This window comes from Sprattus sprattus (genome assembly GCF_963457725.1).
Source record: "Sprattus sprattus genome assembly, chromosome: 17".
NCBI classification, from domain to species: Eukaryota; Metazoa; Chordata; class Actinopteri; order Clupeiformes; family Clupeidae; genus Sprattus; species Sprattus sprattus.
The window spans coordinates 13,534,997-13,558,837 of NC_137915.1; the positions used below are offsets into that span (position 1 = coordinate 13,534,997).

Here is a 23,841-nt window from a genome sequence, read left to right on the forward strand (position 1 = left end):
GCATTAAACACACTTTATCGGATTGTAAGTCACTTTGGATAAGGGTGTTTGCTAAATGAAAGATGTGAAGCACTTACTGCTCCCTCTACGCGAGATGCATCAAATAATTGTGACACCACTGATCTTGGCACTTACGACGTGCTGTGGTGTGTGTCGCGACTTATCAGATTTATTGCGTCAACTGTGCGAAGACCCTCACAAAGTGTTATGACAGGAGAATGCTGTGAGGCTGCCTTTCCATCAAGGGCAATAAGGGAAACAGGCACACATTATACATCACTGGGATGGCATTACTATATGAGGTCCAATGCCTGATTTATGATCTGGTTCATGGCCAAGCAGCAGATCCATACAGCCCATCCTAATCAGCACTGGAAACAGTCTAGCTTTATCTGGTTCCACTGATGCAGTACTGACATGGCACAGGCATGGGCTAAAGGACATTAGCATGTTGCAGTCAGAGGGAAACAATGGAATTTGTGGGTGTGATTGTCCAACTGTGATATCCCGTGGAATAGAGTCGAAAAGTATGTGCTCAGAAACATAATGAGAACTGCCGTTGTGATGCAGAAGGTTTTGTATTTAAATGTGTAGACCTGCACATAGGGATGTGTAGCTTAGTGTAATATACGTTTATAAGGGCGGGACTATATGACTATTGTTCTTGTGAGCAGAATCACCTTGTAGTGATCACACTGTGTTATGATTTTATAGCAGGTTGTCAGTAGCTACGGAATGGAGAGGCCTGAGAAGAGGCATTGTAGTTAAATAGTAAACATTGCAGTGAGTTGGTATTCACAGCATATAGCAGAGGACATCAACGTTGGCATATTATAGCTCACAGCATGAAACTAATGTAAAGAGAAAGAAAAGAAGAACACTTATCCCTTTAGCTTATATCACTGTTTGCATTTTACACAAATCAATGATGCATGACATGAATCCACATGTTATGTCACCGGTGGCACATGTGTGGTTTCACTCTGACAGCAAAAATATGCTTCCACAGAATCCGCAGTGAAGTGTGTGAGTGTGTGTGTGTGTGTGTGTGTGTGTGTGTGTGTGTGTGTGTGTGTGTGTGTGTGTGTGTGTGTGTGTGTGTGTGTGTGTGTGTGTGTGTCTGTCTGTCTGTGTGCATAAGTGTGTGTATTTGTAAATATGTACATATATTGCAGAGCCCTGTGAGACAGTGTGCCCATTACACTGCAGTGGTCTATACACGCATGGCCATATCCTGCGTAGATGGACTGATGGGGGTTGCACACAGAACCATGCAGCAGTCCGTGGTGAAATGCGTAGCGGACTGGCAGAGTTCCGCCGTGGGCAGCGCCGGGGTAGGGGCCAGGATATGGGCAGGGGTGAGGGGGTGGGGGGGGGGGGGGGGGTGCAGTGTCAGCGAGGGGTGGAGGCACTGGTGTGGAACACGACACGTGTGGAAGAGAACACATCCTCAGGCATACAAACCAGGACCTCAGCAAAGTGAGAGCCTTGCTGTCTAACACACCCAGACAGTGGGGTAAAGACTCAGTCTTTCACCAGTAGCAGGGTGAGGAAAGAGGGAAGGAACAAAGAAAGGAAAACTGCTTTCCTGTCTGATTGACATGAATGTGTGCACATGGGCGAGATATGCTTCCCTGTGTTCACAGGGCTATCACACAGCGCTGGAGGAAGGATTAGTTCTCAGTGTGTGAATCGGCCGCGCTAATTAGCATGTTTTTCTTGTCAGTCTTTCTGTGTGTATGTGTGTGTGTGTGTGTGTGTGTGTGTCAAATGAGCGGAGGGACGGCTGCCGGATTTCTTTCATCATGCATAAGTTCCCCTAGAGGCTCACAGAGAAGAATACAGAGGGGGTTCAGCTGCTGTTTGTGAAGACACAGTGTACTTAGTATGAGACAGACACCCCCTTACAGCTAAAGCTGCTTTCTCTTCCTATGTTTTTTACATTTTATTTCTTGTTTTAAAATCTCCAGCTTCTGGCGGGCAGCGTGCTTTCCTTCCCCTGTTCTTCGGGAAGTGTGGTGAACAGCACAGGAAAGGGCCCCCGGGATCACTGTGTTCTCTGATCAAGTTGCTGTCGTTTTAAGCAAGGCGATATAACACACACAGTGCCCTAAAACACACTAAATGAATTAGAGATTGGGACAAAAAATACAAAAAACAAAACCAGCATTGTCATGTCATTGGCCCAGCTGCAGGCTTAAGATCAACCTGTGGGCTGTTCCAGGGAACAGACAGTGCTCAAAAAATCAGATGCTTAATTGCCCCCTCTGCTACACACTCTTTGCCCCCACATATGGTCCCCAGCCATGAACATTCATGTCCTCCTTTCCAATACAGACTCTGCCGAGGGAAGGCATGTCCGGGTAGGGGTCAAACTAGAGCAGCCAGTCGAGTAGACTTAGAGCAGCAGCAAAAAAAAATATATATATATATATATATATTTTCTCGCTCTTTTTTTACCAGAGCAATGTTTCAGTTTCTTTGCAGAAAATAGCCAGTTAGCCAAATTGAAAAATACATATCTTTAATTATTGAGATAAACCATGGGTCTAATTTTGTCTTAACTTGGAGCAACAGCATTCTGGCTGGAACTCAATTAAGCACCACACCACTTCAGCGGTAATTCACTCCAAGGACTAGTCCATCAAACAACTTGACATTGTACTCCCAATGGATCAGCCTCGCTTCTCCCCTCTCACTGCAGCAGGGATAGCGAGCTACATGTCTGTGCTCTATCACCTTCACACGAGTAAAAAGCTCAACCCACACTACTATCCACTACAAGGACCTATGAGAGATCAGATTAGAGCCATGCATTATTGAGGTGAATTAAATAAATGGCTAATCATGAGGGCCGTATCTGCAATAAAGGAAGACCTGAACCACATATCAAATCTGGCTTCACATTTAAAAAATTCACAAGGGAAGGACTGGTAGCTGCATCACGCTTAAGGGATAAGATCCAAATAGTCAAGGACTAGTCTTCAACCAAACAGTTTGCTTCCTGGTACAGGTGGCAGTTGCTTTACATATTATGCATACATCACTTATCTTCATGAAAACCAAATGTCACGTCTGCTTTTTTCCTAAGCAAAAATATATTCTCTGTCTCTGTGATTCATAGGATGCATTAAATGATTATGGCATCACTCATTCTGCATTATAGGCTATCAAAGAAACAAATTAGCATATGTCAGCTCCATTTCATGCACTGGATACACTGCAAAAAATGCCCCTCTAGATTTAAGACAAATAATTACATATTTAAGCAGGATTTTGCTTAAAACAAGCAAATTTGGCTGCCAGTGCATTAAGCAAAATTGGCTTGTTAAGATTTCTTAAAATAAGTAATATTTGCTTGAAATAGGTAAAAATAACCTTACCAAGAAAGCACTAGGTAAGTACAATTTAGCTAGAAACAAGACCAACTAGATGTTTAATCTCAATATAAGAGTAATAACACTAGGTTAGAAAAGCATTTTTTGCAGTGTAGAAAGGTTATACTCTACTACTATGCTAGGCATTTTTTATTTCAACAAGCAAGGACCAAAATTTTGCAAACTTTATAGACCTCTATTATAAAGGAGAGCAGTTAATTACAACTCGCAGAGTTCACGTTTAATAATACTACAATTTTCACAGTGAGACAGTATATGAATAATGAATAAAACTGAAAAAAGTCTAATTATTGCCAGGCTTCTTGATATACAATAATGAATGGATTTCCCCCCAAATGTGAATATGGGCAAAAATAGTTTTTGAGATGAAGTGTGAGTGTGTGAAGTGTGTGTTCTCCTTTCACATTCCGAGGTTCACCCTAACTGCCTGTGCCAAGCGAATCTGACGAGCTGCTCAACTTAACTCCGACCTATCCAATTATTAGAGCTGCTGCCGCTTAACAGTGACAGCTTGCATGTTTTTTAGACTTGCTAGAAAAACCTGAGATGCAAAGCCTTTCAGACTTCACTGAAAAGCTCAAAGAGGAGCCTTGGATTGAAAAAGAGAAGAAAAAAATGGAACTGAGCTGATAAAGTGGTTCAGTGAAAATAGACTCTGGCATGTTAAAGAGAAAGTATAGATCTGCAGAAACATTTTGTGTCCATACAAACGTTGTATGTTATAAAGCATTGGCTCAGGGTCAAGAGAGAACTAAATCTATTCACACTATTTATTGGACTCTAGATAAGACACTATTTAGCAGACACTTTTATCCAAAGCGTCTTACAATGCAGATGCACATTTTCATTAGTATCTTTGCTCCCTGCTCCTGGAGACTTACTGATAAAATGAGAGTTTGTCTATTTCATGATTAAATCACCAGCAATGGTATTACAAGGTAGGTAGCTATTGCCATTTAGAAAGAGAAGTTAACGGTTATGAAGGGGCCAATCGACCTATAGATTCACACAACGTGGAGGTATTTCAAACACTGTGTGAGATGTGTCCGCATCGGCAAAACTAGTGTGCTTGGAGACACCCATGCACATACACACACACACACACACACACACACAGAGACACCCATGCACACACACACATACACACACACACACACACACACAGAGACACCCATGCACACACACACACACACACGCACACACAGAGAAACCCATGCACACACACACACACACACACACACACACACACACACAGAGAGACACCCATGCACATACATTGCATAATGCCGTGTCCCCGCAGATGCATACTTCAGTCCTGACAGGCACATCCACACACCCCAAAACCCTCACACCTTCACCCACACCAAGGAACTTTGAGCCCCCCTATACCCCCCACACTCACCTGACCCCCTCTCTACCTCCCCCACTCACCTGACCCCCTCTCTACCTCCCCCACCCACCTGACCCCCCCTCTACCTCCCCCACTCACCTGACCCCCCCTCTACCTCCCCCACTCACCTGACCCCCCCTCTACCTCCCCCACCCACCTGACCCCAGCCTCTACCTCCCCCAGTCGCCTGACCCCCTCTCTACCTCCCCCAGTCGCTGACCCCCCCTCTACCTCCCCCACTTGCCTGACTGATTCCAGTGGTAAGATTAAGAGGCAGCTAGAGAGACTGCGTCACAGCAAGGCTGCAGGTCCAAAGGGTATCAGCCCCAGGGTCCTGAAAGCCTTTGCGGACCAGCTATGTGGGATTCTACAGCACTTCTTCAGAAAAAGGTTTTGGTGCTGTGGAAGACATCCGGTGATGGCCAGTGAGGCCAGAGTAAGAAAAACTGGGACCCAGAAGCAGACACAGTAGACCAGAGCTATGAATAGGATTTAGATTTAATAGAAATAGAACAGATTCAAGCTGCCAGGCAAAATAATTCGTCAAAAAAACAGTCCAAACCTCGTATAACAGAGCTCAGTCCAAACAGTGACACACAGAGACAGGCACAGTCCAATAAGAGTGGGCGATAAGTGGACACTAGCTGCACAAGAGCAAGGTAAGATTCACAAACCAGGCAGGCTGAGTAACAGCCATCCAAAAGATCAGAATCTCAAAAACTCGAGATCCAGCACAGTCAGGCTTGAGAGGGCACAAGAAAAGCCAGAAGAGACAGAGAGCAAGATAACAGGAGTCTAGACTTGGATATTCACGGTGTGATAATCCAGCGATAAGTGAACCTTCAGGCAGTAGGAGATGAAGATGCCATCATTTACCTGCTGCACTGCACACACTCTCACCTGGACAGAGCAGACAGCACTGCGAGGACCATGATCTTTGATTTCAGTGCCTTTAACACCCACCCAGCCTACGAGAGAAGGTCCCACAGATGCAGGTACACTCCACCACAGCCTCCTGGAGCATCGGCTACCTGACAGGCCGACCACAGTTTATGCGTGTCCAATTAGGTGGTTAGTAGCACAGGAGTGTCGCAGGAGACTGTACTTTCCCCTTTCCTCTTCACCTGTACGCCTCAGACTTTTAGTACAGCTCCTGTCATCAGTAGAAAATGTTATTATGACTCATTTGCAGTTGTGATGTGTGCCAGCGGTGGTCAGGAGACAGAGTACTGGGAACTGGTGGATGCCTTTGTGGTGTGGTGTGGTGTGGTGTGGGGACAACCATCTCTTCTTGAATGTTACCAAGATTAAGATGAACACCATTTCCATCCAGGTTTAGGTGGTCGAGGGACAAATACCTGGGTGTTCACCTTGACAACAGACTGGACTAGAAATGCAAGACCAAGGCTGTCTACAGAGCAAACTGTACTTCTTGAAGAAGCTTAGGTCCTTCAATATGTGTGTGTATCACTGGGTTATCCCAGTAGATAGGGAAACTTAGAGGGAGGAACTAAAGTGGTGGGGGCTTGGTTCCCACAGGGGAAAACTTTCGAGGTGGGACCAAGATGGTTGCCTCTAGACAACATGCCCCAATCCCAATACCCATACTAACGGACTCAGGCTTTCATGCGCATTCCTGCTAAATCCATGAGGGATTAGGGCTGTTCCAATATCAAATTGTCAAGTGCATGAGGCCTCTCTTACAGACATCTTGAGCCTCTTTATGCAGAGTTTCCGTAAGTCCGCATTTCTGCAGACTTTGCCAGAGGGAATTACCCACAGTTCACCTTGTTGTGATATAAAACACGGGTTACAAGGGGAAGCTAAAAAAAGTAAACAGCCGCCATAAATACATTATTTATCAGGTTACATAAAAAACACATGGAATGACATGAATGCATATATTCATCAAGCCTTTTATTTTTTGCCAAATTATGCTGTTTTGACAAAAAAGAGTAATTCATAATTTGACAATTTCCTCTTGTCCACTGTTTAATGCAAGACCCCGAAGCACGTTCAAATCAGACAGCCGGTCTAAGTGGCTTGGCTATGAAAAATGTAAAATATGTAAAATAAAAAAGTCCCAAAACCAAATGTTTTGATGTTGTCAGGGTAACGTGATCGCAACGTGCTGACTCATTTCTATTTCCTGTTCCTGTTCCTATTTCTAGCCTTTTAAGTCTGTGAGGCTTTAGGCCTCAGGACATTGGGATTGGGCCCATGACAATCGCACACTGTCGAGTTATTTAGCAAAAATTACTCACAGGTGTGAAGAGGGAAATAAGGGGGACTGTGAAAAGTGCACTAAGCGCAGTCTGGGGGCCTCTTCCGGCTTTTATACTATAGGTCTCCAGTCATGAGAGAGAGCTTGTTGGGGGAGAAGGGAGCACACAGCAGCAGTAGAGTGACCAGGATGTGATAGCTGGACCGTGTACTGTAGAGAGACCAGGACTTGATAGCTGGACCATGTACTGGACGGCTGAGAGCTCTGACTGATGGTGACGAGAGGTCGAGGCTGGGAAGGCATGTTGCCAGATGTGTACACAACAAATCCCCCGGCTGTATCCCACTCGTTTCTGTGGAACGTGGTCCTGTCAGAGGTCAGAGGTCAGGTCACTCACCCCTCATCGAGTTAAGTACTCATTTTGTCCTGCGATGCTGACTGTATATAACCCACCTTGAGAGAGCAAAAACCCAGCGGTTTTTAGCCCTCTCCCTTTGTTTCAGTTTACACGTGTACTCCACCTGCACCTCTCCACCTTTCTAGAAGCCTGCTCTCACCAAAGACTTGTTTATTATTTGGTTTGAAGCATGCCCTTTCTAAAGACTCTAGTAATATTTCGTCTTTGGCTGCTACCCCTACGGGCAGTGACCTGCCTCCTAGTTCCAGTGCTGTTCCAGTGCCGAACAGCCACTGTTTAACCGTGTGTGAAGTGATATTCCATGACTGTGTGTAATGTTCAGCTAGCGATTGAAGTGCAGTTTGCTGAATCTCCAGTTTTTCCCCGTTTGGTGTTGACACTTTGAAACCAGTTACTGAACAGCCCTAGGCGTGGGGTTGGTCGGGCTGTGGGCGGTCATGGTGAGCCTTGAGCTGACTCAAGAATGACTTTTCAAGTTCGTACGATCACAGCAAGGCAATTTACAAACCCACCTTAATATTTGGTTAATTGCAGAAAATAAAAGTTTTTATATTTCTATGGATGAATTTTTCAACTTGTTCGGTGCAAACATGTAACTGAAGTACGTGGTGATCTGGTCATGATGGAGGAGAAAAGTTGACAGCATGAACAACACACACACACACACACACAGAATTTTGCGAACTGCACTCCGAATGCTGCGTGTGTGCCATCACTGAATGGATGAATGACAAACAGGTTCCTGTTCTTGCCCACAGCAGGAACACATATACAAAGGCGGGTAACGACAGATTCTCAAATAAAGAGTGCAACCCTAATCGTTATGTACACTGTCCTGACCTCACTCTGTCAATATGTCAGCCCATCCACTCAGACGGATCACCGGCAGACTCCTCCCACAGCCTACACCCTCCCTGATCAATAACTACACCAGGCATGTCATCTGCTCACAGTCAGAGATTTGACCTTTGTCCTTTGTCACCACTGACCTTCCCATACACTTTTTTACCGTATACAGTATTTAACAAAGCCGTGTTATACTAGATTCTGATGGACACCATTGAATGTCACAGGTTACTTGGAGCAACAGGGGCCTGCAAACAGGTTGCATTTCACAGAAGACTAGTTGCACACAATTCCTAAACTTAATGAAAAAAAATTCTGTGAGAACTCTGTGTGTATATAGACTGGTTTATTAAGTAATTGTTGATACTAAACAATCACTTTAGTGAGCTGAAAGTTTGAATTTGTTTATTCTATGCCAACGGTTGAAAAGACAAACACTTTGGATTCACATTTATTCATATGATTTATTAGGTGACAACACAGACTTAGTGCTGTGCCCGTTAATCATTGGATTACATAACCGTCATTGTTATCAAGAGGCAGATAAGATTGCCGACATGCTTTGAGGGCCCAAACTGCTTCTAAAACACAGCAGTGCTGAAGAAGATCATCCATCTTTGTCACAATATTACCATTTGCATTTATTCACTTAGAAGACCTACGGTACAAGTAAGGTGTGCATTTTATCAGTAAGGCCTTGGACCATCATTCACAAAGACATTAAAATCAATATTTACCCACCTCCCTCTTTGTGGTGTTTGAAAAGACAAATGTAATGACGGCGGTAACACCTACCTTTGTGTTCATTATTGAAGTGACTGAAGTAAATTGGACATGGGATGGTGACAACTTCTCCCAACTTGGCTGTTGGCCAGCAGGCTAACATTTCCCACGTTCCTTGACACCCTGACCCAAGGAGAAAAGCTGATTAATGGGGGATGTCACATGCCTTAAAGCATGCCATAAAATCCTATGAGAAGCATACTGAAACCTATACATTAGCTATTCACATGATCAACCACATTTTAATCATCTTGTCACTGCATTCAAACTAGAAAACTGTTTTGTTTCATATAACAATGTAACAAGAAAGTAAAGGCTGAGTTGTGTCAAACTCCTAGCCTATATTTAAAAGGCTAGCTTGGTTGCTTTAGTAGCAAGAAGCACTTAATAACTATGTTCAAAAATGTAATGGCGTGCCAGTCAGATGGCTGAAAAGATGCAACCCAGGCAGGAATGGAAGGCTCTTTCAACAGCAAAACATTTCCTGACGATTTAAATATAGGACCAGACATGACATACATGATGTTACCATGTTTGCCATTTTAGAATGCAATAAACATGATTATATTAATATTATAATCTAAATATCATAACAAGACTTGTGGGATCAGGGCAGTTTAACTAAAGGCTGCATCCATCAGTAGAAAACATTGTGGTAGCTGTAGCTTCCTATCTCTTAATTCAGGACCCAGGAATGCATACATACTCTTCATACCGGCTTGGTTGAATTGTGACGTGTTTTATGAGCATCAGTTCACTTCTGATATTTGCACAGCTATGAAGTAGTTCCAGCTTTTCAATCGTATTACACTTAGCATATCATAGCATTTCAATTAGCTAAATTCGTTGTGATGTTTAAATTAACAGTTGCTTGGTGACAGAGTTACAAATATGTGGACTGACGGAAGTACAGAGATTAGCAACATGTTACATATGTCTGAACTAGCTTTTAGTACCGTTACACTACATTTGGGCTAAGGACTCTGCTTTGCATGGTGGCAACATTATCACCTCAAACACGCATTATTTTCTGCTATATAAACCTTGTCCATTATCCCTTACTTAACAAGCTTCATAGTCACTACCATAGAAAGCATCTGGCTCTAGACTGTTGATAACCATACATGAAGTTTGATTCCCACTTCATACTGTTTAAGTGCATTACTTAGGCTGCAATTAGTATGTCAATTGAAGCAATGGGGGATTCATTTGTGGGGGCATTACTTAATAGCAGGCTTTGAAATGAAAGCATGCTTATAGCTCAAGGGGATCTGGAAAAATCTTTTTCATTCTGTTCCAGCGATAGACCTAGTCTAAAATTATCGTGTGAATCATTTGCCCATTAACAAACGCTACGCAGCTATTCAATCTCTCATTCATTCTTCCCATTGGCGGGTAAGAACCTTGATGTTGTGTCAAGGACTGGATTCGCTATTTTTCTATTTTACTTCTGGCTACTATTATGACCAATTCAATAGTGTTGACTTAATCCATTAATGCCATGTCAATTCCAGCCTCAAAGAAATGTATGAAAAAAAAAACACGTATATATACGTAGGCGTGAGCAACCATTAGATCTGTGAGGGTTCTGTTTCTCTTACTCTTCAGGTCTTCAATGAGGGAAGGCTGGGAGATCAGTGGTTGTATAAGAGTCATCATCCCTGTGACATAAAGACTGAGGTGTGTTTGTACAGTTAACACGTTTGTGCATGTGAATGGGATATGGAGACCTCTGAATCCCAGAGGGAAAATGTGAGAGATGTGATGATGGCAGCGCCTGAGTGCTGGCGGCAGGAAGAGCTGCCGTGGGTGTGAGGAGAGAGTAAGAGTGCAAAGCTCAGAGCAGCAGAGGGGAGAGCTGGGGCCAGCCTCTGAACAGATTACACTCGACTCTAGGCAGACCCTGCCAATGACACCCACCAGTAGGCTTTTTTCACCTAGGAGCCCCTTTAAGGATAAACATATCCTGACAATTTTAATATTTAATCAGGCATGACAGTCCTGTGACTTCTTTGTTAAATCTCTATGAGTGTGCCAAATGAGAGTACAGGAGTACGTTTTAGAATGCATATAGGCTATTAAATGATTTAGATTATACAATTATCGTATGATAAGAGGTCTGACTCAAAACCTAATACAACTGAATATCATTCTTCTTCATCAGTGGAGTTTAACTATAAGCCGCTCCCATCAGTGGCTGTGTGACAGCTGTAACTTCTCATCTCTTGGCTCATCTCCTGATATCTGCTAAAGAGGCTACTTGTGATTTCAGTCACAAATGTCAGGTCCAACAGATAGGGCGCACATAATCCTCTGTCTGTTTGATGTGTGGAGGGACCCCCTGTTGACTGCCCTGTAAAGGCACCCCTGGAGTCTGTGGAGGATATTCCAAATGTGAGACCTCACGTTGTGTCAATTTGATCTACTCTGAGTTTCAGATGTAGTGGGAAACACCGGTAGATAGTAAGGGCACAGTTGAAATGATTCGGTTGATACTCTGGTTGCCACATTTCTTTTACTTTCATCTACGTGTACTTTTTAAACTCTTATTTCAATTTCAGAAGGGTAAAGGAGATAGTTCTGCAAGTCTGTCTAAGGTTTAGCCGTAGTATTGTGTCCTTGAGGCAAAGCTGCTGAATGGATTAGTCTTTGAGAAGTTGTGAGTCATTCAAAGCACTGTTGTACTCTAAGTCGGAACAATATGCTGAGGCAAATTTGCGGCCTTCACATCGTCAAACAAGTGAGTGAGCTGCCTGCTTGCCTGTGGACCTAACAAATGCTATTCAACTTCACTCCTCTTTTATTCGATCGCTGTGACCGATTTGACTTTGAAAACATACTTCCACATCGAAAGAATTGCTGTGCCTCAGTGATGTCCAAAGCAGCGGTCTATCAAAAAGAATGACTCACCCCGGATATCCTATTTAATGCACCGATGGCGTTTCTGTACAGTCATTTGTACAAGCATTCAACTCTGGGACCCCGAAGCCCAGAAGAGAAGCTGTTCAACAAGACATATTTCTTCCCTCACCATCTTGGTTGTATTCCGAGGCAAAGGTCAGTCCTTTGTCACTAATGCTATTGGTTTTCCTTCACGACCGATTACAAGGCAGGCAGTGTATATACAAAGTTGCCATTTTACATCCAGTGCCTTAAACTCTCCCCTGACAAATTGTAATAGTCATGGGTATGACAGCCAGCATTGCATAAGAGGGGGAGAAGAAGTGTACGGGATGGATAAATAGTGGGATTGAATGAAAGAAAGTGTGAAAGTTTCGCCCTTAACCGCAAAATCCCTGAAAATAAACACTACAGTGTCTAACACTTGAGCACACTTTCCAAAGTCGTTCATTAATCTAACAAGATGGTTCACACTGGACCTTTGTTATGGAAAAAAAACAATCCCTATTGGTGCGTTTATCTTGGCCATCAGTGCAGGATATGGCTGCCTAGTGTGTCTTTAAGATGGAAAGGTGAGCATGGACAGCATGCATGGTTGGAGTCCTGAACGTTACCTGATGTGACATTTTCAGCCGCTCTGATCTCACAGTGCTCTCGTTCCTGCGCAATTTCATTTATAATATCACACATCTGCACGCAGTAGGCCTGTGGAAATAGGAGAGAGAGGAGAGAGGGAGAGAATAGAGAGAACAGGAGAAAATAGAGAGTAGAGAGAGAGAGAAGCAGAGAGAGGGAGGGAATAGGGAATAAAGAGAGTGAGAGAGAAGACAGAGAGAGAGAGCGGATAGAGAATAGAGAGAGAGAGAGAGAGTGATAGAAAGTGAGAGACAGAGAAAATAGAAAAAAGACAGAAAGAGGAGAGAGAGAGACAAAAAGTGAAGAAGGTTCAGTGACATCACAACCAAAAAAATGCATTTCCATCTGAGCATCTCGACCTTCACGGCACATCCGTGATTTCTTACACTGTTTTGACATTCTTTACATAACATTGCATTTCACATTGCCCAGCCCAGCCCAAGTGTCTCTCGAAAGACGATTGAAAATTTGAGCAGTGAGGACAAGTGGACAAGAAAAGAGGCCACTCTCCCCTGCTGGCTATAGAGGACAAAACCCACCCGTGCCTGGGTCTTGGGGTGGGATCACAGACATGGAGATGGGGGCTTCTGAGTAAGAGCGGGGAATTGCTCAGCGTCCTCAACCAGCCACGACAAACCTGAGCTGACAGTCACCGGCAGAGCAGCCGTGGGTCAGTTAAAGCCATACGAGGCGGCCGAGGACAAGCGACTTGAGAAGGTCAGGGGATATGGGAAGATGAGAAGCAGGCAGCGTGGGGCGGGTGGGGTTGTAGAGGTTCGGGAGGCTGTGGAGCTCTAGGGGAAACAGGTGTGCTTACAGGGGGGAGATTCAGCTTTTTATATCCTGGGAAAGGAGAAGGGTTGAGACCCCCTCCCCCCCTTAAGGGTTTTTGTTCTGGATCGCACACACTTTGTTCTAGTTTGACACTCGAGGGAAACACACAAACTTCTATCTGCACATGCCTGAGTAGCATTGTTGAGTTGGCTATTACGTAAAGTTGTATGAGCAGATATTACAACTTCACTTTTATAATTCTGCTCTTTGCCAAGAGTGTTTTACCGTCCCTGCACTGCCATACCCCTGCTCTAAGGCAGATTTAAACTTTAAAGGCTGTTCATGGTGACACTGTATAACATGCCTCACAACTAACGAGGGCTAACAACTGAGATGACTAATTATTTCAGGGGGTCTTTGCCAAAGTGGTGATAATCTCAAGTCAGCATCACTGTGGAAATCTCAAGGGATGTCCACATCTTTCAATATTAGTTTTTTGTTCTTTTGTGTATAATTCCTTTAACAAGTATTACTGTTAGGCTGTTTATACAGAAAGTAGAACTTGATATCAGTCCTCTTCAGAGTAAGTCTGTGAAAACAGTGGGAAGTAAAAACTGGGAAAGAAAGTTGAAGACACAACCTCAGTCAGGTCCAGAGGCCCTTCCCGGCAGTGATGGCAATAAGAGATAAGCAAGATTAGGAGGAGGATGGACAAAAAAAACAGTGTCCGCCATAAACTTTCTGGTGCCTTGTTGTCCGTGCTCCTAGCTTTATTTACATAACTTACTTTATAGCGACATTTAGAGAGAAGGTTCACAGCTGGCTGGCAGCTGTGTGTGTGTGTGTGTGTGTATGTGTGTGTGTGTGTGTGTGTGTGTGTGTGTGTGTGTGTGTGTGTGTGTGTGTGTGTGTGTGTGTGTATGTGTTCTTTTCTTTACCGCTGCCATAAACACTAAGGGCTGATCTCAGTACACTCAGCTGCCAGTCTCCGATCTCACCTTGCCTCAGTGTGCGGGATAAGCCCATCAGTTAAGATGGTAGAGGAGGAAGATGAAGAGGAGGATGATGACGAGGAAGAAGATGAAGAGGAGGATGATGACGAGGAAGAAAAGGTCTTCCCCTGGCATGAGGTGCACCCATGCTTCCAATGAATGTGAAGAAGGTGGTGGTGGAGGAGGAGAAAAAAAAAAAGAGAGATCCAAAAGTCTTCCCCTCACGCCCATTCCCCAGCTGGACGTAAGAATGGCGTCATTACTGGTCCACGACCTTGCTGGGCAGCTGAGGCATGCACAGCATCAAAATGGACGACGAGGCAGAAGGTGATTTAGTACGCTGTGCAGTGTGCCCGAGTACCTGCTGTGGCACTCTCTGTTAATGACATTGTGTTGGTGGCATGTTGTCACCACATCTACAGTACATTGTGCAAGTGCATAACTCCCACTGGTACATATAAGTGATGCTGTAATGAATGCAGTTAATGATGGCATAATGACCTGTCATGTCTTATGACAAATTAGGAGACACTGTTGTGGTCAGACAGCTATTAGGCTAAGATCTGTATCTAGCCTTGATGTTTAGTCTATTCATAGCACACGCAGAGAGGCTTAGAGAAAAAACTGCTCCTGGGATTGACCACCCTGTTAGATGGACTAAAGAGAAGGATCTAGAATATGAATACTGGAATATGACCTGGAATATGAATACTGGAATATGACCTGGAAAGGCTCAGGTCCTCATCTGACTCAGATTTGCCAGATCAGGGCCAGAGTTAGTTTTTATCTGGGTTGTGAACACAGGCAGTAGCAGCAAAGTTATTCAGGAGCTTGAGCACACCTGACTGCAGCATTAAAGTATAGGAGTTGAATATTGAAGAAAATAATTTGACTATCGAAGTAACAGGGGAAATACAGAGTGTTATTACCAGTTAAGTATCACCAGTTAATTCAGTAAGCTGGTGTCTTTGTTTGTTAATAATGTCAGGACAAGGATAGAATGCATTATTCCATGCCTATTTGTATTCATGTGATCAAATCATCCACAAGCAAGTACACACACAAACTCAAGCACGCACACACACAAACTCAAAGACACACACCCACACACACACACACACACACACACACACACACACACGAACACACGCACACACACCGAAAAAGAGAGAGAGGGAGGCTTAAGGCAAACAGACATGGCATTTTGTTTCACTTGTTGTTTACTAAAATGCAAATTCACAGTGTAATTACACAAATAATTTCCTCAAACTTGGATTTTCAAACTGCAGAAGCAGGAAACAACAGGTAGCTCTCAGACAACATCCAAATTTGCTTTTGCCCAGAATAGGTAACAGGATTTGTTCTACATGGTCTAATTTAGATGTTATTCAGAGGTGGATCATGCTTATGTAATCACAGGCCTGATGACTAAAAGCGTATTTCCTTTAATAAAATTACAGAGCTAGAGTCTTGTTCAGACTGTACATATACAATCTTGTCATCTAATGACCTTTGATGTGTCTTTGACCACAACACTGCCCAAACCCAACCATAACCTTTGATACTGCGCCAAAGCTTTGTGCAGAGGTAAGATATACAAGTAACATGCCAAACATCATACATTCATCGTTACATCGCATTATTGGTCCGACATCTAATTCATATCATGAGAAAAATGTTGGCAGCACAATACTCTCAAGATCATGCCCACGGTAAATAGTGTAGGTCTGTCATTTGAGGCCTGAGTATCAGGTTGCCTTATACAAAGGGCATCTTAGGCCTCTGTGTGCTTCTCAGTATTTAGTTCCTGTGCCATCACTCATTCTAAATCCCTGTCGGCCCAAGGATTTGCACAAGAATTCATGGACCTAATTTATAGCTCAAAGTTATTCATCAACACAGAACGCCGCAGCCTCCCCAGATAAAGTATTGGCACTGCAAATGACACATCAACCCACGCGAAAGGTGATCTATCTGCAAATACACAAAGTGGGTGGGAAGGCCCTACCCGCCTTAATCATTTAGGGACTTTGGGATACCGCTCACCTTTAAATACAAAAGCCGCCATGTGTGCAGGCATTCAATTCCCCTCAGTGTTTTGTGTGAGACACTTTACTCAAAACAAAAACAAAACAAAAAAAAAACGAACGAATACCCTCTGGACCCACGCTGAAATGGAAGAGCGCAGACATAAACACACTTGCTGCACATCTGAAGGATGGCGGAAGCAGATGAGCCAGTGATTACCCCCGTAATCCAGCCAACTCTCACGAGCAAAACGCACAGGCCCCTGGGATATAAGCGAGAGGACTGGATTCAGCCCCACGCGCCAAGACACCTAGCCGTCAAGAGGGAAAACACCGACAACAACAAAAATAAATAAACAAATACAAATATTGAAAGGTAAATGAATAAGTAGATTTAAAATCTGGCAAGTTGTCAAAGTCAAAGTTGTCAAAGTCAAAGCCCAATAGGCATCAACGGTGACGAACGGATGCCTGGAGGGCAGGAGGCTTTCTGGTGACAGCCTGTGACTGAGCTGGGATGGCGGAGTAAAGCACGAAAGGCCTGGATGGCCTCTCACTCTCGTTTTGGAAGACAATTGTTTTTCCCACCTACCTCACCCCCTCAGACAGGCGTGAAAACCATGAAACCTAACGCAGCTCTCCTCTCCTCGCAGGAGGGAACATTGCTTTGGGGCATTCTTTAAAAGCTTCTTTGAAAAGCCTAAGAGAAAGCTCCCATCTTGAGCCGGTGGCATGATGTTAACTACAGGATTCGCATGTCTCACTTAGGGACGATTGATCACACTTACTGAAAGGACACTTTCAATCCCCCTCCTCACCCCCCGTCTGCGGAGACAGTACAGTGTCAAAAAACGAACACACAGCTTCATTTTTAATTACTACAAATCGTCAATTAGGGCCCAGGGCATTTCCTCACCTTCCCAGGGACCAGGCTGAAGAGAGAGATAAGGAGGTTGAGTGGATCCACAAATTTGTTTATTTATTTCTGTCAATGTCTAATTTTGGACTTTTAAGAACTTTTTGGGAGAGAGCGCTGACATGATATACCACTCCCTGCATACTAATGTTTTGTTTACTGTTTTGTGTTTAATTTAGTGCACTTGGCCTGAATAAACTTCAGACTGTGAGAGTGCCTCGCTCCACATTGTGCAAGTTACAGTATTTCAAGTAAAACTAGCTACAGCACTTATATAAATATATTCCAATAACTGGCCACAACATGCTAAGCGTGATATGATGTATTACTCATCTTGTATGTAAACATGAAAAGAACCCTCTGTAAAATGATGTTATTAATCAGTGGACCAATTAACGTGCTAAGACAAGAACACCCAATGAGAGGAAATTGCTGCTAAAAATAAATGTTAGTGAGAAGCTCAATGCACTCACAAGGAAACCTAAATGATACCAAAATGTGCAAGAGAAAATCACCCATAAAAAATTGTTTGGGTGGAGGCAGTGCAGTCAGACTCTATCATCAGGTTAACCTTATGCATGCAAAATTACCATGCAGGGCCGCAGGGAGATTGGTTTCTATGAAAAAAAATTGACATGAGCGGAGTGGGGGTCGGGGGGTGGGAGTAAGATGAACTTCTGTATGAGCTGTACTTCTCAGTGACGAGATGAGCTTCTCAGGTGTAGGCAGCCTCTAGAGTTGGCAGATGAGCTGAGGACAGCTGTCAGGAGGCCGGCAGCCACAGACATCAATGTCAAGTTATCAGTGGAAACACGACTGGGTATCTTCTCCTGCCTCTGACGAGTTTGAAGTGTTGTGGTCACTTGTGACCGTCCTGTCAGCAAGCTCAAGAGCTCAACACAAGGGCTTATGTGGTGACTGCTTATTAACCGTTGGAATGTAGACAGGTTACTGAAAAGGAAATGTACTCTTTAGCCTCTGAATCTCAAAGTAGCCTTGCCTAGCTCTTACTCTGGGCCTGGGGGTGCATTCAAAACTGGGTGTCTAACAGGACAGCGAGGCATCAAGGACCATTCGAACCTGATTGTACTCTCTTGTCCTGTCTGATAAGATGACTTCAAACTTCCCCCGGAATGGTCGTTTTTGAAGGCAACATCGATGAATGCTGTCCATTACCCATAATTCTGTGCGGCAGCAACTGCAAATTCTTAACAAAAATGGCAGACCAAACTCCGCTGATGGCCGTGTTTTGTATGTATACGGCAATGAGGCAACCGCCTCTTTCAAACGTACCCCAGGTAGCCTCCTGCTCTCTATACTTGTCAAGGCCCATCTAGCCTCCTTACTTATTATTAAGCCCTCCACATGTTGTTTGTGAAAGAAGCCAGTCAACTCGAACAGGAGTCGAAAGCCTGTTGAAGGCCAGTGTGCTTCCTCTCAGAGCCATACCTTTTTTGGGGGGGGAGGGGGGGGGGGTGTCACTAAGCACTGAGAGCCAACTGTCTGGACTAATTACAGCACCTAATTTTTCATCAGGAAGGCAGGGAGATAATTAGTCCACCAAGAAGGAGCAGAGCAAGGATGCTGCATACTAACGCACAGACACACACACAGGTGGTGGATGATTAGAAAAAAAGTCTCGCGTGACGGGTCCCCCAAGAGAGGAACGTGGAGGGTGGGTGATTTTTCAGTGTTATTTGCCAAGAGAAATTGCCCTGTTCTGTGATGAGTCATGGAGCCTGATATTACAATCCAGCAGCTGCACACCTGTGCTATACAGGACAGACTTATCGCAGTCACAGTGGCGGGCTAGGCACAGTCGACCTCCCACAGAATGAAACAGCCAAGTCCTGATCTTGTGCTTTTTGCTGGGTTGTTCCTGGCAAAAACGCTCACCCTTATGTCACATGATACATTGTCACATCCCATACCCACAACAACCCTTCCGAGATTGAGATGGAGTAAGCAGCATTTGTATTTTCAGAAAATTGTGCTTTGACTCCACATAGCAGTTTGGTGCTAAGAAGCATTCAGATGGTTTTGGTGCCCTGTCATTCCCCTGTGCAGGCTCCAGCATGTGCTATATGTACTATATGTATAGGAAGAGCTGTGGCTTCCTGACACAACCCACTCAGCATACTGTATGTGTTGCTACATTATTCTGTTATTCTATTCTGACATGGTGATATAGACTGTAAATTCGTTATCATAACTGAAAACTTGGAAACTAATCAAGAAAGGGAAGACAACGGCAGACCTTTTGCAGGACTGCTGTTAGCAGGAAGAGACTGGACAAGCTTAAACATCTGTGGCATGCAAAACATTTTCTGTTTTTTAGATGAGAAGCAGAGTTGGATGCATATTTCACAGGCCTGGTGCAACACTTGGGAAATAATGACCACCCCCACAACCATCAACCACTTCCTCTGTCCTCTGTCTGCTCTTCGTCACACAAATAACACTGACATCTCACTTGTGGTGTGCACATTCGAGCACTTTGGCGGGCCTCTGCAGCCCCCAAGAATATTGAGGCTGCATCCCGCGATACATCACAAAACATGTCAGGGTTTGTTATGGTGAAACGGGCCGCGCATGGCGGGAGCACGCTACAGATGTTTGAGTGTTCCAAACGCAGCTGTTTAAAAGTCTTTCACACAAATGCCTCTGATAGCCACTGAGTTATGATAACACAAAAAAAGGGGGTGGGGGGCTTAGGAGTCTGGGCTGTGCCAGTCAGCTTGCTGGGAGGGATGGTCTGACAACCTCAGCCAACACCATCAACAAACATTTAAAATCAACCTTCTGTTCAAAAATTGAATTTTCCGGATGGATGTTCAGTTTGGAAAGGAGGGTAAGTCTGCAGATAATTACCACTAATCTGGCACACCTAGAGGCACTCCTGTTGTCCTGTTCTGTTTTTGTTCTACTTTATGTAACAATCCACATTGTTCACATACATTTTTCATTTTATGGAGATTAGGATGTGTTTTCTATGGCTTAGCCCCCTCTAAAATGTAAATAGAGGATAGAGGAACGTCGATGAGAGGAGGTTGCTGGCCCTACTTCACACTGTACTTACACAATTAGAAAACACCACTTAAGGGAATGCTGCCTTTCAGCAGGGTGAGTTACAGTTTTATCCAACTACTGCAGTTCAATATAAGCAGTGACTTCGTCTGGAGGCAGAACTCTTGAAGGACATTGTCATGGTACTTCAACAATGGATGGCATGCCAAAGGAATACATTTTTTTATTTTTTTTTATTTACTCGATACCACTCGATAACACAAGCACACAAACACAAACTTATACAATTAAATATCTTCAGAGGACAGTTAAATACCGGATGTCTAACAAAAGGTTACGGCTTTCTGCTCCAACAAAAGATTACCCACCATACCATATATATCTAAGATGAGAAAATGATGTCATGTGCCTCAAATTCAACATACTGTTGTTTTCTGTTTTGAGACTATCTATGAAGTGGTCAGAGTTCAAAAGGTCATACTATAGCACAAAGGGTGCGACAAGTGGGAACAAGTGCTTTTCAATCCAGCCATCTCGAATGTATAATTTAAGTGGCCTAAATACATATTGAATGCAGCATAAAATCACCAAACCAGCTTGAGAAATGTGTAATTCATAAAAATGTATTAGTAGCCTAAGGTCTTGGGTATAGTTATTTATAACTTGAGCTACCTGACTGGTGGGATTCTGGTCATGTCCATGCCCTGCAGAATCCTAAATCACCTTGAATGGACAGCTCCTACTGTGTGAAATTCTTACTACATTTGTTTAAAGTAAACTCTCTGAGATGTGTCAATAAATGAAATGTGCATAAATGCACATAAATAAGTGGCGGCTCAAGGTATGCCCAGGGCGCCAAACAAAACAAGAGCCGCCACTGACATACATACACATAAATCCAGTGAGGTCAATGAATATCCTATGACCCCGTGGGAGTCTCTTTACAAAAATTAGATTTTTCCCCTAAAAAAGGAAAATCCTGTCAGTGGAAAAACCTTGGAAGGCGACGTGAGCCAACGTATTTCTGACAAATTGAGCCACAGCAAGCACAGTATCAATCATTCACTCACTGATGAAGTCCTCCTGTGCCTCATGCCACAGATGTCAAGAATGATCTGGACTCGAGCGGAAATAACAAGGTGAGGGCGAGGGACGTCATGCCACTGCTGACTGCTTTTATTGGTCCACCTTTCGCTGTTTAATCTATTGTCAGTCTCAAACTCGCTGCAGCGTGTGTTACACACACCATGCCACTCTCTTAAGACAGCAACGTATGCCCTCACTGCAAATGCTCGACTCCGACTGCAAACCCATCTAGTCTCATCATCGCACTTAATTGTAAATTATGCCTGGGATTAGTAGCATTAGGGTGTCTGAGGGAAATGGATTCAATCTAGGGAATTTCAGAAAATAGTCCCCCTCGCTCGGCTTACTGGGAATAGCATGTCTGTCTCCCCTAGGGGCAGAGACTAATGTGGCTTTTTTTTTTGCCTCACAGATGGAGATTGGAGAAGCTTGAGAGGTGTGAAATACTCAAGGCATTAACTATTCCCGAGAAGACATCATGTGCTGTGTGATGGATGGAGTTTAGTCAATACCGATACATCCTGAGGAAGAAGAATAAAAAAATACCAGAGGACAGAGAACATTCTGCACTGCAACAGGTCATAGGAATGAGCCATGAGAGACTGACATTAAAATTGATTCATCTCTATGCATTTCAATCTATCAGACACAGTTTGCTCACGCATATTCTATGTGCATAACATTTGATTTTAATAAGTGGCTGATCTTAACCACACACAAAAGAAGTTAAGATTCCTGGAGAAGTGTAAGCACATTTTCTATTCATAATGCATTTATGTGCAGAGAATATCCCAGTGTGCACCAGCGTGTAACATAGTGAACATTTCATAGTCTTTTTCAAACTTTTTACTGTCATCTGGATTGACTGAGTATTTCAGCGCCATTTTCATATCTCACAACAGAAAATTGTGTACAGAGGGACTACAACAAAACGCACGACTTGGCTGACTTAATCAACAACTGCACGCATTAGGTGAAACATTTAATATGCGTATTTGAGACAATAGGAAAATTAATCGTAAGCGCATTTATAGATAACAATGAGGCGTTCAGGCAGTAGAAGTCATTTCAGCAGAAGCACAACGCCTCCGAAGAGTCGTTAAGACGGGTAACTGAACTGCAGCTGGTTATTTCAGAGAGACAACCTGTGCCACTGGCCCTAAGGCTCACTGTTGAGGTCAAGCATTAGGGTCAGAAATTCTTAACATCACCTACCCTGACATGCGATCAATTTGTATTACATCAAATGAGACTCGGACGAATTAAACCATTTGGAAACGTGTGGCACCTCATGAAAATTCATGACTCACCAAATGACGCAGACCAGAGTCGCAAGTATTCACTGGGGCAATAAAAAACGCCGTTATAATGTATTTGGACAATACTCAACTGTTTTATGTACCTCCTAGACTATAAGTTTATACCGACACACCTATTGGAGGTGTTGGTAGTGAATGCGCCAGTGCACAACGCTTTCTTAAGAACAACCTGATTCAGTGTCTCTAGTACTGTGATCTGGTCCCAAGAATACATTTAAACATACACTGAAATGCTTTGCAAAAGCAATTCAAGTAAGCATGAGCTATATATAGTTGTTATATATATAGGCTATACTAGTATAAAACATTGACATCGAACAACAGAGCCATATTTCAGGATGAGTTAGTTACTTCAACAACATATCTTCATAGAACCACCACATTTGAAAACGATGTTAGAAATCCTAAATAGACTTTCCTCCAACGATATATTTGATTCATATTCAAATGCAAAGATCGCGGTGCAAAAAGCTGTGCGCTCTCACGTTATCCTATGAAAGTCTGCTAAAACACAAAGGTACCGAGCGATAAAAGTCCATTAAGTACTGAAATGTATCCCAGGCAGAAGATCACAGACTAGTATTGTACTTACGACAGAGAGTATGCTGCTTAAGGTGGCAACAATTATCATCAGTTTTGAAGCATCCATATCAGCGTGTTTTCGGGATGAGCGCGCCGCCAACCGTAGACTGAGGGACCATGTAATAGCGTGGCCAAAGTTTCAAGCTATAGTGAGTTGTCGAGCAAGTACTTTTTGAAGGTTACACGAAGTCTGTTTTTCTCGTGAGAATCTGCCTCACACCTTCGTGAGCATCAGAAGTTGTGCTCTAGCGCGTCTCTCACGCGAACGTGGTATGTTCCGTTTACCATACCCTCCCCATTCAGAAATCCAGTGGGCATGTTCAAGATGACAGCTTGCTAACCAATCACTTCGCTCCATAGTGCACACTCATCTCCAAATTAGAGCGTAGAGTTGGGAATACATTTGAGGTTAGTAGCATGTGCATTGTATGTTTGTTCTCAGTTCGTCGCTCATTTTTACTCCCAGGTTATGTTTTCCTAATGACGAATCCGTAATAGCAGTCTATTTTATTAACTTTTACT

At 43.6% G+C, this 23,841-nt stretch overlaps 1 protein-coding gene across 1 annotated transcript in view; it reads right to left on the minus strand.

The window, feature by feature from the left end:
* The window catches only part of vipr1b (vasoactive intestinal peptide receptor 1b), a gene marked incomplete at both ends in the record, with an annotated part of 50,048 nt that extends 26,662 nt beyond the window's left edge, over positions 1–23,386 (minus strand). Inside the window, 3 exons of the mRNA XM_080855697.1 lie at positions 9,072–9,182; positions 12,575–12,665; positions 23,330–23,386. Of these exons, the coding sequence (XP_080711823.1) occupies positions 9,072–9,182; positions 12,575–12,665; positions 23,330–23,386 (259 nt within the window). The remainder of the gene's footprint in view (positions 1–9,071; positions 9,183–12,574; positions 12,666–23,329) is intronic.
* Between the last annotated feature and the right edge of the window lie 455 nt (positions 23,387–23,841).